Raw genomic sequence first — 14,229 nt, 5'->3', positions numbered from 1 at the left:
GCAAAGGTACTGCAGGACTTCTGGCAGTGTGCACTGTGAGTCTCTGGGGGGGCAGAGCTGTGGGAGTGAAACTGTGATTCACTTACTCAGAGGCTAGTCCTGTCTGCCCTGTTTCCCTTATGAGCAGGACGCCTTCCTCCCACTGTAGAGGCTGAAAATGCCAAATGCTCGGTTTCCCAGCATTCTCTGCAGCAAGGTTATGGTCTGTTCCCTACTTTTGGCCAGTGGGGCCCGTGAAGTCTACTGAGGAGTTCTGGGAAAGTCTTTCTGATTACAATACACACACATTCTTTCCTGCTTTTTTGATGTGGTTGTGTGAGGACATGATGGCAGAAGCCACAGCAGCCTTTTGTAAACATGAGGGTCACAACTGTGCTGATGATGAAGAGATGCAAAAACAAACAAAAACCAAAAACCAAACAAAAACACTGGGTGACTAATGGAATGAGCTGTTAGATTGACTAGTCCTGCACCTTGGACTTCCGGTTGTGCAAGACAATCTGTGTTCTCATTGTTTAAGCCACTTTTAAGAAGGCACTCTTTACTTGGAACGGAAAACATCCTGACTGATAAGAGTGGATAAGCTGGTGTCTCCAGTTGGGCAGGCTGGAATTGGTAATCATGTAGCCTTCTCAAAGCTGTTTCCTTATCTGTGAGATAGAGATAAGAGCAATGGCTACCTCTTGGGCTCTTACAGAGGCTTAGATAAGATGGTGGATGGAAAGTCCTCAGCAGAGGACCCGGATCATTGCTGGTACTTAATAATGAGAAATATTACTATTATTGTGTAGATCACAGAACCTTATGTGTTGTTAGAGCATCCTCTACCATCTTGCAGGACCCCTTGTTCTACAGGGACCAATCTGGGTGAGGCTTACCTTGTCCAATCTTCTTACTTTACAGAAGGGAAGACTGAGGCCATGGGAGAGCTACTGTCTGGACTCTTATTTTGAAACAATGTGCATGGGTCAGTGCTTCCCATGTCCCTCATCTCCACTCCCACTACAAACAACAGGAGGACACAGGTCTGGGTTGAAATCATGTGCCTTTATGGGAAACAAAAATATCCAACAACAATAACAAAAGCCCTTCCAATCTTGCCAAGTTCTCAACCAGTGATAATGAGGGAGTCTCAATGATTGCGTCTGGCTGGGGACATTTCTAAAGGGTCAGGACAGTTGAAAAACATTGGCCACAAAGAGAAGTTACAGAGAGGGTTGATATTTTAAACGAGAGCACATTAGACCTCTCTTCCAGCCCCTCATCCTCTCACCCTTTCAAGTGATCATCTCCTCCCAGTTTACAAAGACACTTCCCGCACTTTGCTCAAAGGCAGTCTTTTCCAGAAAGCTCTCCTTTGTTTGTACCAACCGCACATGGCTCTTCAGTAACGCCACAAACGTCTTCCTATGCCGTCTCCCGTCACGTTCCGCCTTCCACATCCGTCCTGTGCAAGGACACGCTTCACGATACCCGCAGTCAGCAGGCATGTCCCCCAGACCAGAGCCTGTGCCAGTCATCCCCATGTTCCCATCTCCCTCCCCCGTCCGTGCTCAGTATACAGCAGGTGCTCAGGGAGGGTTTGTTGAGTGGAACTCAGTTCTACATTTGCCATGTCACATCACCAGCCTCTTGAGACTCATAATTGTCATTTCCATTTATTCATCCTTCCTCCAAGCCCTCAACATTGCCTGCCTCAAGGCATGTCCAGGAAGAAACGGACCGCAACGTACATCAGCAACTCAGGGTAGAAGGTCAGGACGGGGAGAAAGCTAAGGCTTAACCCCTGTTCTAGAAGGCAAGGAGGCAGGACACGCAGCCACTGGGGAAATCCAGGAAGGTCGGGAGTGGTGGTGGCCAGGGCTTCATTTCGGAATCTCAGAAGCAGCCATTCTTCAGAAAGTTTCCGCTATGAAACTTGGCCAGCTTTGCAGTGGGAGTCAGGGGCTGGCTGGGTGGCCCTGACGGCAGGACCAGCAGGCACAGACCAGGAACCTTTCTTTGGAACGAGGCCTGTGTTACCTTGAGAGGGATGTTAGTTAGAGGTTGTCCGTCTGCTTGTTCGGTGGGAGCTGTGGCGGGGACGTGAGCCCTGTGGTGTGCTGCGTTGATCAGGCACATAGATTGTAGTAAGGCTGGAGAATACAGGCTGCACTATGGGCTTCTCCTCCACAGGGAGTGGGGGTCAGGAGGTGCTGGGAGCAGTGATGGGAGAGGAGGCTCCCAAGAATTCCTGCAGCTCCAATGCTAACAGATGCCCCGTTTGGCCTCCCGCCCCCCCTGCCCCGCCTTCCCTCTGGTCCTCCACGTCAGGGCCAGGCAAACAGGCCAGCTGGATGTGGTAGAAGAAAAGGAAGTGCCTTTTCTGTCCCTACCATGAGTGGTAGATTTGGACCAGGGAGAGGTCAGGATCAAGGACAGGAGGGGGAGGACTGAAAGAGCAGAGTGGTGGCCAAGGCCCTGTCCACTTCTGTTGACTGCTGTAAGGAGCAGATCAGAGGCCCACACTTCTAACTGCATCCCCCCAGGGAGCGCCGAGCTCCTGATTGTGGGAGATGAGAACATTCTGCAAGTGCTCTCAAAGGTGCTCAGTGACTTTGGGAGGTCGCTGTGGATCCTCCCGTGGGAGGGCCCCTCTGGGGCCAATAAGATATGAAAACTGCATGGTCAGCCTCCACCCTGGAGCCTGGGGAAAGAGCCAGAAGCAGAGAGAAGAGACTTCTTCAGGCACCGCCTTTAGGAAAGAGGGTTGGACCTTGGGGGACTCAAGTTAGGACAGATGTTTCAGTATAAAAAGGATCCCCAGTAAAAGGATGGGCATCCCCTCAAATCCCGTCCCAAACCCCACTGCATTTAGAAAAGAGAAAGTGAGGAGCATAAAAATATCTTGATGAGGTGGGCTTGCCTGACAGTACAGAAAAGCAAGTCTCACGGCAGGCAGCATGGCCTGTTACACAAGAGGGTTATACCAAGCTCCAGTATAGAGATTTTACATATATATTTATATAAGTGCATATATATTTATAGAGCTTCTGTCTAGAACAGCCGGGCTTGCTTCTTCAGTTCGTTCCTCTTCCAGAGGGCCAGCCGGTCAAATTCGGAGATGGTCATGCCAAAGACTTGGTAGAACTCCTCCTGGGACAGGTGGCGCTAAAAGGAAGTGGGCGGGGAAAGAGAGGAAACAGCTTGAGGATGTGAGGTGGAGGCTGGGGGCAGGTGGATGCAAGAGCGGTCCCTGTATGTTTCCTCTGGATGCAGAGTGCCTGGCATGGTGCCTGACCCCAGCAGGTGTGGGGTGGAGATGTGTTGAATGAATGTTTCATCGGAGGGGCCTCTGGAGCTGGTCTGGCTGGAGAGGCCCCCCTGCTCAAGATTCAGGTGGGACTTCCGCTTCACCTAAGTGCCCCTGGATGCATCCTGGTTGACCTCACCTTTCTGTATCCCCACTCTGTGCATTCATTCTGCGATCAGGAGTGTGCATGGGTTAATGCTACTCCTCTGTCCTTTGGGAGAGATAGGCGGCGTAGCCAAGATTGTAGGGTGTATTTCATCTTATGAATATATATATATTTTTTACAAATGATCTGGATGGCTGTTAGGCTAGCCCATGAAAAAACACTGCTGTCCATATTTACCCCAATAAAATATCCTTTCAGCTCTTTCCTATGTAAAAACAAATAGGCTGTAAATGAACATGGTTCTGCATTCCACAGCAGCCCCCACTCCACCCCTCAGCTCTCCTTCCCCTTCCTCACAAGCAGTCTTGAAAGCTGACACATCGGCCAAATCTTTTAGATTTAGAAATACACGACACTTACAATGTTGCAAAATATTAACAATTTGTGCATTTAGGTGAAGGGCAGTTGGATGCTCATTTTACTATTCTTGCAACCTTTTTGGAATCCTGAAATTTTTCAAAATAAAATTTAAAATTGTTTTAAGAGAGAACTGTGTGGCATATATTCTGCTTGAAAAGTTTCTGGAACCATTGGGATGATCTGTTGGTAGCAATTATATTAGCTAATTGACTCTGTTCAGTCCACTGCCTGAACGGGGCAGGGGGCTAGGGCAGTGTCTCTAGCCCAGCCGTCTCAGCTCAGGTTACACATTAGACATGCCTGCCAGTCTGAAAAATACGAGGCCTGAGCTCCTTCCCCAGCCTGTGACTTAGTTGGTCTAAGGGTGGAGCCTGGAATTAGTATTTTTAAAAAGCTCTCTGGGTGATTCTGATGCTCAGGGAAGGTGTAGTTCCCTGCTCTGAGCTTCTGGGTGCCCTGGAGGATGTGGGAGAGCAACTGGTCCTCCAGGACGCACATGTCCATCCCTTAACCCTGGTGCTCCACCAGGCGGCCGCGGGAGCTGTCCCCTTCAGCACTGGAAGCCACTCTCACTGCCAGACAGTGAAAGGAGGGCCTCCCGTTACACAAGTGGACCAAATGATCCGCATTTTCGCTGCTACCCCAGCATGCTGGAGCTGGAGGGACTCAGAGATTCCGGAGCCACTCACATCGCCCTCCTACTGCCCCAGTGCTCTCTCTCCTCTGAGTGAATTCCTACTCTGTCAGGTCATGGCGGCTGATACCAGCCTCGTCCTGTCCCAAGGAGTGCCGGGCCTCCTCTCCTGGAAGCCTGCATTCAATTTCACACACATTTCCTGACACCTCTCCCAGTCCGGGCCATGTGGTGGGTGACAGACAGGCTTTGGCAGGCGGAGGAAATGGATCTACATGCGAGACAGAGGGCTTGGGGGGAGGCTGGAGGAAGAGGTGAGTGACAGACACATCCTGGGGAGGCCCTGCGGAAGTCTGGGTACAGTATCACTAGAATGCAACCCTGAGGAGAGAGGAGGCTGGTGATATAGGAAGGGCATTCCAGAGAGAGGTGGGGAGAGACCCTGGGGTGGAAAGTTCAGCAGGTGCTCCCGCATCAAAAGTGGCCAGGGACTGGAACTCCACACCAAATATACGGGGCTGCTCGAAAGCCCAATGCCATGCTCGGGCCACCTTTGTGCCTTCATCTGTGCTGTTCCCGCTGCAGATGCCCCCCCCCCCCATCCACCTAAACCTTCCCACCCTAAAAGTCCAGCCAAATCCTTCCTCTTGGTGGAAACCTGGTCATCCAGCCCAGCTTTTGTGGTCTTCTCTAAGAGCAATCACACATTGGTGGAGTGCTTGCTACTCAGGACTCCGCCTGACTCAATGCCCAGGGCTCTGTGTGTGTTGTTTCATTATGTCACTAGGCAACTTGAGGGAAACAAGACAGTCACTCTGCTTTATGGGGGAGAGAACTTGCCAAGCTGCCCTCTTAGGGACCTTCTCCTGCTCTGACCTCCGCACAGTGCTGCCTCCCCATCCTCCCCTCAACAGGCACTGGTTTTCTATACAGTCCAGCGTAGAACCAGTGCTAGATTTCTTCTCATCAGCCAGACTGCGGGCCTCTGGGAGCAGGACAAAGCCAGCTCTTCTCTTGCACCTGCAGAGGCGTCAGCCTTCGGGAGCACACATGGTGCCGGTGCAGCACAGACCCTCACTGAACAGGAGGCGGCACGGAACAGTCCTGGGCTGAGGAAACTGGGTCAGAGCCTCTGCTTTTTCAACAAGGTGTGACCTTAAGGCCGCTCGTTTCACTGGCCCCTGCCGAGCTGGGTTGGACCAGGCAGCTGCTGGAATCCCTGCGAACCCACAGACCCCTGCTCACCTTCCCAGCCTTACCTCCAGTCGCGTCCGGTCCACGTCCTTGGGCAGTCGGTTTCTGCCCCTTGTGGTCACCAGCAGCAGTTCATAAGGGTAGATCTAAGAGAAAGCATGGGGGTGGGGTGGCAGGCTGGGTGAGGGAGGTGGGCCAGCCCTTTCAGCCACGTTTAGTGTCTGGGCCCCTTTCTCTATCCAGAAAGGATCAGAGGTTAAAGTCTGGAGGGAGGACTGGGTCTGTCTTCCTTGGGGTCGCCAGGCAGCCTCAAGCCATCTTTTCCCAAAAGTCAGGACCCCAGAGTCCCCTAATCTGCTAGGGATAAGCTTGGTGGCATTTGGCATTAATGTGGGCACAAGACCTTCTAAATGTAAATGTCTCATATCTGGTGATTTGGGGCCCCCTAGAAAGTCTCTGAGGCCACGGGAAACTGTCTGACTTCAGGAGGCAAGAGTCATGGGAAGGGAATTGGGGAAAGTGGACTAAGGAACTGGAAATGCTGGTCTTAAGAGGACCCCTGGGGTTATTTATCGATGCCCCCTTTCCTGCATAGACAGTGCTGTCATGCTCCTGCTGGTCCCCAATGTAGCGGCTCCCCGCATCTCAGAGTCCTGCCGGGTCTACGTGTGTCCTTTACCTTGTACTCTGCAGAAAGAAAAGAGACACGCACACAGTGGCAACACATTGGTCTTTGCGCTGCATTACTACGCTGGCCTCTGCCTTAGGACCCTGTCCTGGCTGAATTCATCCCAAACCAAGGCCGGCAGAAGTACAATGGGTGGCTAGAGACAGGCTGGGCTGATCCAGAGACATGGTTTAAGGGGGGAAATGACTTTTTTGAGATATTTAGAAGAGAAGTAAGATGAGTCTGAGCAAACAGAGAAGGCTCTCCATCTTTTAGGGGGATCCTCCAGGCCTTTCCTGGAGCTACCCTCCTGCCCGAGCCTGCGGTAGGCCTGGTGGAGGCTGGCGGGGCAGCGCTGCTGGCAGGCGGCCCAGAGCTCGGGAACCTTTGCTGGGAGCAGTGCACTTTGGCTCCGAGTGTTTCCGGGCACCCAGAGCTGACAGGGAACTCGAGCTCAGCAGTCCTGGACAACAGTGCTCCCGGACGCCTCTGGGAACCCGGGTGGGACAGATGGCCTGGAGATCACCCAAGGCCAGGGATCTGAGAGGATGAGGGGCGAGGAGTGGAAAGGGAGGGACTGGGAAGTGGGCGGGAGTGGGAATGTGGGGTTTGGACAGAGCCCAGCGTGAGTCTGTAGCTGTCCGTTATTGAGGGTCATGCCACAGCTAGGAGCAGTGCATCTGAGGTCCCGTGAGTTCCAGGGAGGCTGCACTCACCTCGCATGCCCCAGTTGACGGCATTCATGCTGTCGTAGTGGAAGAGGTCTGCGCTGGGCGTCTGCAAGGGAGACAGAGCCAGGGCTGGCCTGAGGCAGGCTCACCTCCGCCTCCCTGAAGTACTCACCCAGCTCCAGAAAACGGTCCAGGGCTTTGGGACACGGGGCCCTCGCAGGAGCCTCAGTCTCGAGTTGGGTGATCGAACTCACTGCCCTATCCCTAGTGCCCAGGGCTGGCACGTAATAAACACTCAATAAATATTTATTTACTGGTGTGTCACAGCTCGTGACACAGATCTCTCATCAGATCTGCCCTGACAACCCGATTTAAAAATGCCTGTCGCCCTCTCCCCCGATCTCCCGTCTCCCTTATCCTGCTCCACATTCCCCTCCTTCCCTGTAGCACTTCCTGCCGTCTACATTCTATATAATTTGATTTGTTTTCTGCTTCTCCCTATGAAGAGCAGAAGCGCCAAGGGCAGGGTTTTGTCTTGCTTGCTCACTGATGTATGCCAGGCCCGGGAGTGGTGTCTGGCATATAGAAAATACTTTTAATGAATAGCTGTGGTGTGAACGCCAGTCCAGGCTCCGAGCGCACAGTGTACAGGACCTGTGAGCCCTTAAGCAGGACAGACAGGTTTATCAACACCAGCCGTCCTTCTCCAGCAGAGCTCAGATCCCTTCCCTATGCTCAACGCCAACCCAGACCAACAGGTCTACAGCTTCCACTTCTGGCCTGTAGTCTCTAGTCCACACAGCAGTGAGGGAGCCCATTCAAAATCTGAGTCAGGGCTCCTAGCCTGAGGGATCCCGGGACTAGGTCTTTCCGGTAGGGCTGGCTCAGCGTCCGGGGCTAGGCCCTTGTTCCAAGACAGTCCCGTAGCGGCGGCAACGTTTAAGTGACCGTGGAGGACGCACGGGGCGGCTCGCTGAGGTGCCGGGGCTCGCAGCCCAGGGGCCGCGGAGGGGCGGTATGTGGCAGCGCCTCCCCCTCGGCCCAGAGCGGAGCTGCGGGAAGAGCCGCAGCGCAAGTCGCCGGCCTAGGTGAACCGGGTAACTTAACTGCCATCCGGTAATGACTCATTTGCATAACAGTCATATTTGAGGTCCACAGCCGTTTGTGGGCCTGCTGCGCTACCGTTTGAAGTGGAGAGCTAACTGGGCCGCCTGCGGGGTGCGATGGTGACTGCTTGCCCTTGACAAGGAAAGTGAGCGCTCCTGCTCTTCGCACGTACTCGTTTCCTCGAAAGCGTTCCGGTGGTTTTAACCCCTTTCTGTGGCATGCATCCTTGTGCAAGAGGCTTTCCCATGAAAGTGTCTCCAGGTAACTGAGAAATGGGCGTCTCCGCACATTTACAGCCTAGTAAGGCCAGAACCACACGATTTTTTTTACCAACAATACTCACAGTTCGGTGGTATTGCAAAGCTTTGATCAGCTTAGAATAGAAGGATTGCTTTGTGATGTGGCCCTGGTATCAGGTGATGGAGAGGAAATCTATCCCGTTCACAGAGTTATGATGTGTCTGCTAGTGATTATTTCAAGGCTAAGTTCACAGGTGGAATGAAAGAACAAGATTTAATGTGCATTAAGCTTCATGGGGTTAACAAAGTTGGTCTGCAAAACTTTTTCTTAATATGGATAATCTTCAGGACACACTTGAAGCTGCCAGCTTTTTACACATTTTACCTGTTTTGGACTTCTGTAAAGTGTTTCTTATTTCAGGAGTATCTTTAGATAACTGTGTTGAAGTTGGGCAAATAGCTAACACCTATAATCTTATAGAAGTGGGTAAATATGCCAATAATTTTATCCTGAAGAATTTTCCTGCATTATTGAGTACTGGGGAGTTTCTCAAACTCCCTTTCGAATGGCTTGCCTTCGTGCTTTCCAGTAATAGTCTTAAGCACTGTACTGAACTTGAGCTCTTCAAGGCTGCCTGTCGCTGGCTAAGGTTGGAAGACCCTCAGATGGATTATGCTGCGAAATTAATGAAGAATATTAGATTTCCACTAATGACACCACAGGACCTCATCAATTATGTGCAGACAGTAGATTTCATGGGAACGGACAATACCTGTGTGAATTTGCTTCTGGAAGCTTGCAATTACCGAATGATGCTGTATATGCAGCCTGTGATGCAGTCTGACAGAACTGCCATTCGATCTGACTCGACACACTTGGTTATATTAGGAGGAGTTTTGAGGCAGCAGCTGGTTGTCAGTAAAGAATTGCGGGTGTGGCCCTGGCCAGTTGGCTCAGTGGTAGAGCGTCGGCCTGGCATGCAGAAGTCCCGGGTTCGATTCCTGGCCAGGGCACACAGGAGAAGCGCCCATCTGCTTCTCCACCCCTCCCCCTCTCCTTCCTCTCTGTCTCTCTCTTCCCCTCCCGCAGCTGAGGCTCCACTGGAGCAAAGATGGCCCGGGCGCTGGGGATGGCTCCTCGGCCTCTGCCCCAGGCGCTAGAGTGGCTCTGGTCACAACAGAGCGACGCCCTGGAGGGGCAGAGCATCGCCCCCTGGTGAGCAGAGCGTCACCCCCTGGTGGGCGTGCTGGGTGGATCCCGGTCGGGCGCATGCGGGAGTCTGTCTGACTGTTTCTCCCCGTTTCCGGCTTCAGAAAAATACAGAAAAAAAAGAAAAAAAAAAAAAGAAAAAAAGAATTGCGAGTGTATGATGAAAGGGTACAAGAGTAGAGGTCCTTAGCCCCCATGGGTGCTCCTCGTAACCAGCATGGCATTGCTGTCATTGGAAACTTCCTTTATGTAGTTGGTGGTCAAAGTAATTATGATACAAAAGGTGCTGTTGATACAGTTTTCAGATTTGATCCTCGGTATAATAAACGGATGCAGTTTGCATCATTAAATGAAAAGCGCACGTTTTTCCACTTGAGTGCCCTCAAAGGACATTTGTACACTGTTGGGGGACTAAATGAAGCTGGGGAACTGGCCACAGTGGAATGTTACAATCCAAGAATGAATGAGTGGAGCTATGTTACAAAAACGAGTGAACCCCACTATGGCCATGCAGGAGCAGTATATGGAGGCTTGATGTATATTTCAGGAGGTTTTACTTATAACACTTTCCAAAATGAGCTCATGTGTTTTGACCCAGATACAGACAGATGGACACAGAAGGCTCCAATGATGACAGTCAGAAGTCTGCATTGTATGTGTACAGTTGGAGACAAGCTCTATGCCATTGGTGGCAGTCACTTCAGAGGAACAAGTGATGATGAATATGATGATGTTCTAAGTTGTGAATACTATTCACCAACCCTTGACCAGTGGACACCAATTGCTGCTATGTTAAGAGGCCAAAGCGATGTTGGAATTGCTGTATTTGAAAATAAAATCTATGTTGTAGGTGGATATTCTTGGAATCGTTGTATGGTAGAGATTGTCCAGAAATATGACCCAGAAAAGGATGAGTGGCATAAAGTTTTTGATCTTCCAGAGTCCCTTGGTGGCATTCGAGCTTGTACTCTCACAGTATTTCCACCCTGGGTCACAGTCTAGAGAATCGCCTCTTTCGACACCTTCAAATCATTCCTAGGACTAAGGTGTTAAATCTTTGCAATGTGTAATGGATGATCTCGTTCTTCCCCTTCAGTTGAATCTTCCAACGGTTCGTTGACTTATTAGATAAAAAGGTAACTGATGTTATCTGTATTGTTTGACTTAGTATGTTTATCAAATGGTTAAATGCATTCTAAAAATATTCAACATAGAAAGCTGTTTTAACAAATGTAAAAAGATGTGTAAAAAAATGTTAGTTGTCTTTTGGTGTTATGTAAGTCAAATTATAGGTGATTGTAGTAAATGTATAATTGTGTTCATCTTTGACTGCAAAACATTGAAGGGAGTCTGCCAGCACTAACCTAAGATAATAAACAGAAGGCTGCTGAGTTAAAAAAAAAAAAAAAAAAAAAGGAGTGGGGAGAGGGGAGGGGCACAAAGAAAACCAGATAGAAGGTGACGGAAGACAATTTGAGTTTGGGTGATGGGTATGCAACATAATCAAATGTCAGAATAATCTGGAGATGTTTTCTCTGAACCTATGTACCCTGATTGATCTATGTCACCCCATTAAAATTAATAAAAAAAATCTGAGTCAGGTCACCCAGCACAGTTACTGGAAACCCTCCGAAGTCCTTACCAGTGTGCAAGGCCCGATGACATCCGTGCAAGGCCCTATGACATCCCGGTCAGGCTTCATTGCCACGCTCATTCCATGCTGGTCATGTGCCCTCCCCACCCAGGGCCTGTGATACTGTGCTTCCCTCTATCTGGATGGCTCTTGCTGGTCTTCTGCACCTTCAGGCCTTGCTTAAATCCATCCCTCTCTGACCGCCTCTCTCCCTACCCCCTGCTTTGAGTTCCATCTTAGCACTTATGACCACCTGACAGCAAACTGCCCCTTTACTGGCAGGTTGTCTGTCCCCCCCAACCAGAACCCAAGTTCCCTGGAGCAGCAACTTTATCCACTGCAGGACCCCCCGGCAGAACAGCGCCTGGCACTTAGTACGTGCTCAGTTAATAAACATCTATCTCAATGTCCCCGCTCTCCCCCATCACCTGGCCAGTCTCACAGCCTCATTTTTTATTCTCTTTTGGTCCTTACACCAACTCTTTGTTTCTGTGAAAGTTTTATGTGGCAGGCCACCAAAGAGCTCAGAGGGCTCCAAACCATGGCAGGCAAGTGGTGCAGGCAGTCAGGTCTGGGCTGTGGGCTAGCATCCTGGCTTTTGTACTTGTATCCCATCCTTCCTCCCCCTCCCAGCTCCTAGCCCCACACCTGGCGCATAGCAGGTACTCTGTGACATTTGCTACACAGATGCCACTGAATGGAGCTGAATGGGAGTGAGAGTTTGAGCAAGTCACCCCACCTCTCCATGCCTCTGTAGTAACTGCCTCACAAGGTGAATGAGTTAGTGCTCGTGAAGAGCTTAGCACAGGGCCAGGCATTCACCAGCCTCTCCCGTGGGGGCTCCTGTTCTCCCAGGGCTCACAGGGCTCACAGGGAAGAGGACAGTCAGTGCCTCTGGGTTCCTCCAGTTCGCCTCTACCCCATGGCCTCTGTCCAGGTTCCACCCCTAAGCAATCGCCATCAGCATCACAGCAATGAGCTAATCGCTGACATCGTGGAGAGATGTCCCCGCATGGCCTCTTACCCTGTGCAGCCCGTTTCTTCTGTAGGCAGGCAGGGAGGCGGACTTGGAGATGAGGGGGTCTGAAAAGAAGGACAAAGCAATTACTAGGGGCTTCAAGCTGGGGGCCCCTCTCCCTGAGCTCATCTGGCTGCAAATGGCCAATACTACTCCTCAACCCAATACTACTCCTCAACCCCGGGGCAAAGGGGCCATAATTGGAGGCCACCAGCTCCTTCCACAGCTCTCCAGGCTTACAACTGACCATCTTAGGGGTGCCTCACCATGGCAGAATGCTAGGCCCACCAGAAGCACCTATTTCCATGGTCTTCTGGCCTTGTCCTGCACACATCTAGCCTCTTGAGATGGACACCTATCCTGGCTACAGGGTGGCTCTGGACAAAGCCGTGCAGGTGGAGCTGAGCTCGGAACCCAGGCAGGCATGCTCTCGCCTTGGGGGGAGAGTGCACACTCTTTCCCTCTGGGAGCTATCGGGCATGTCAACCCTGGCTCTAGAACCAGACATCGTGGCCCAGCAGCTGGCAAACACATGGAGGAGGGGGAACTACTGAGATGAGGACTGTGCTGGGACCCCCACACTACATACTCATCCCAGCTACGGGGGACCTGTGGCGGACTCAGCTGGCCCTCACAGGACACCAGGGGCTGAGGGTGGGCGGGCAGGACATACCACTGTCAGCCAGGTAGTGGGACCGAGGGGCTGCAAGAGAGAAAAACCAGGGCTCAGTGTTCATGGGGACAGACAGACACGGTGGGTAGACAGTTCAGGGGGTAAGCACACATGACTCCCATACCTGGGCCCCCCAGGCTGGAGGGGAGGAGGGGCCTCTTTCCTTACTTCCTTTCTCACTGGGCGGTAATTATACTTGTACCCCATCCTCCCTCCCCCTCCCAGCTCCTAGCCTGGCACCTGGCACATGGCAGGTGCTCTGTGATATTTGCTGCACCGATGCCACTGAATGGAGTTGAATTTTGAGCAGCACTGGTGGTGTACCGCACTGAGCCATGGCAGGGGTTAAATCCATGCCCCTCAGTGGTCAAACAGGGAACCCGGCTCTCAGCTTATCTTGGCTCTGCCATTAGTAGCTACCTCACTTCTACACGTCACCTAACCATGCTTCTGTTCCTCATCTGTAAAAGGCGGAGGGAGGGTGACTGCAAAGAATATATGATATGATACCAGAAGGTACTAGCATAGTGTGGGGCACATACACAACACTGAATAAAACTGGCTTTGTCGCAGTCTCTCCTGCCCGCCCCCCTATCTTTGATCTCTAGAGCCAGGATGATTATCCTTGATTAGGTTACTATTCATCACGTATTGACAAATATGTCGAGGTGATTATTCTAGACATGGTTATTATCCATCAGGTATTGACTTGAGATAGGATTTCCTGGCAGGACGGGCTCCCACAGGGTAAGATAAGAGGAGGCAGACGGAGCATGCGTGCGCCCGGGAACAGGGAGATTACAGCAAGAGGCAAAGCACCTGTGTCCCTCCAGTGAGAGGAGGCTCCCTACCTCAGGAGGTAGCCCCTTATATCCCTGAGACATTCAAATGATTAGAAGATGTTTTTGTTTACATTGAACCTGACTGGAAATCACCCCAAGAAGCAGAAGTGGCGGCTCAGGGACCAGCGTGGTCTTAGTGAGCGCCCCACACAGCCCTCGGCAAGTCTGTCTTCTAGCACAGACTGGGAGGAGTTCAGATTCATTGACGGGGTAGGGAGGAAAAGCCCCCGCCTGGCGTCCTCCAGGGCAGTGCTTACAGCCATTGAGGGACATCTCGTAGCCGGAGGTGTGCAGGGCCTCCCGGCTGCTGGTGGAGCTCCTGGGCGGGGTCCAGGGGTCTGCGTACGAGCTGGACTGGGCCTTCATCTCCTCTTTCAGAATCAGCCGGCCAATTCCACTCTGGAGCTGGGGTGGGGGAGGAGCGAGCGGAAGTTAGAAGGAAGCCGAGAACCTGAGATGGAACCGGCCTGGGAAAGGCTGAGTGGCTGGTCTCCCTGTAGCGAGCCTCTGTCATTCCTGCCTT

At 51.7% G+C, this 14,229-nt stretch overlaps 1 protein-coding gene and 1 pseudogene across 3 annotated transcripts in view; one reads left to right on the top strand and one right to left on the bottom strand.

Annotated features, from left to right (window-relative positions):
- Nucleotides 1-1,028: 1,028 nt before the first annotated feature.
- The window catches only part of ABLIM3 (actin binding LIM protein family member 3), a 107,800-nt gene continuing 94,599 nt past the window's right edge, over nucleotides 1,029-14,229 (bottom strand). For 2 of the 3 annotated variants that reach the window (XM_066272954.1, XM_066272955.1), the window contains 4 exons: nucleotides 13,964-14,111; nucleotides 12,865-12,894; nucleotides 12,198-12,256; nucleotides 6,953-7,090 (listed from right to left, as the gene is read on the bottom strand). In XM_066272954.1, the coding sequence (XP_066129051.1) occupies nucleotides 6,968-7,090; nucleotides 12,198-12,256; nucleotides 12,865-12,894; nucleotides 13,964-14,111 (360 nt within the window). In that variant the 3' untranslated portion in view covers nucleotides 6,953-6,967. Of the gene's footprint in view, nucleotides 3,151-5,711; nucleotides 5,793-6,325; nucleotides 6,334-6,952; nucleotides 7,091-12,197; nucleotides 12,257-12,864; nucleotides 12,895-13,963; nucleotides 14,112-14,229 lie in introns of those variants that run through there. The other variant, XM_066272956.1, reaches the window with a different exon arrangement.
- On the top strand, nucleotides 7,097-10,132 carry LOC136333586 (kelch-like protein 9; annotated as a pseudogene).

Source organism: Saccopteryx bilineata, chromosome 4, assembly GCF_036850765.1.
Source record: "Saccopteryx bilineata isolate mSacBil1 chromosome 4, mSacBil1_pri_phased_curated, whole genome shotgun sequence".
Classification (NCBI taxonomy): domain Eukaryota; kingdom Metazoa; phylum Chordata; class Mammalia; order Chiroptera; family Emballonuridae; genus Saccopteryx; species Saccopteryx bilineata.
This window is presented reverse-complemented; position numbering and strand designations above follow the sequence as displayed.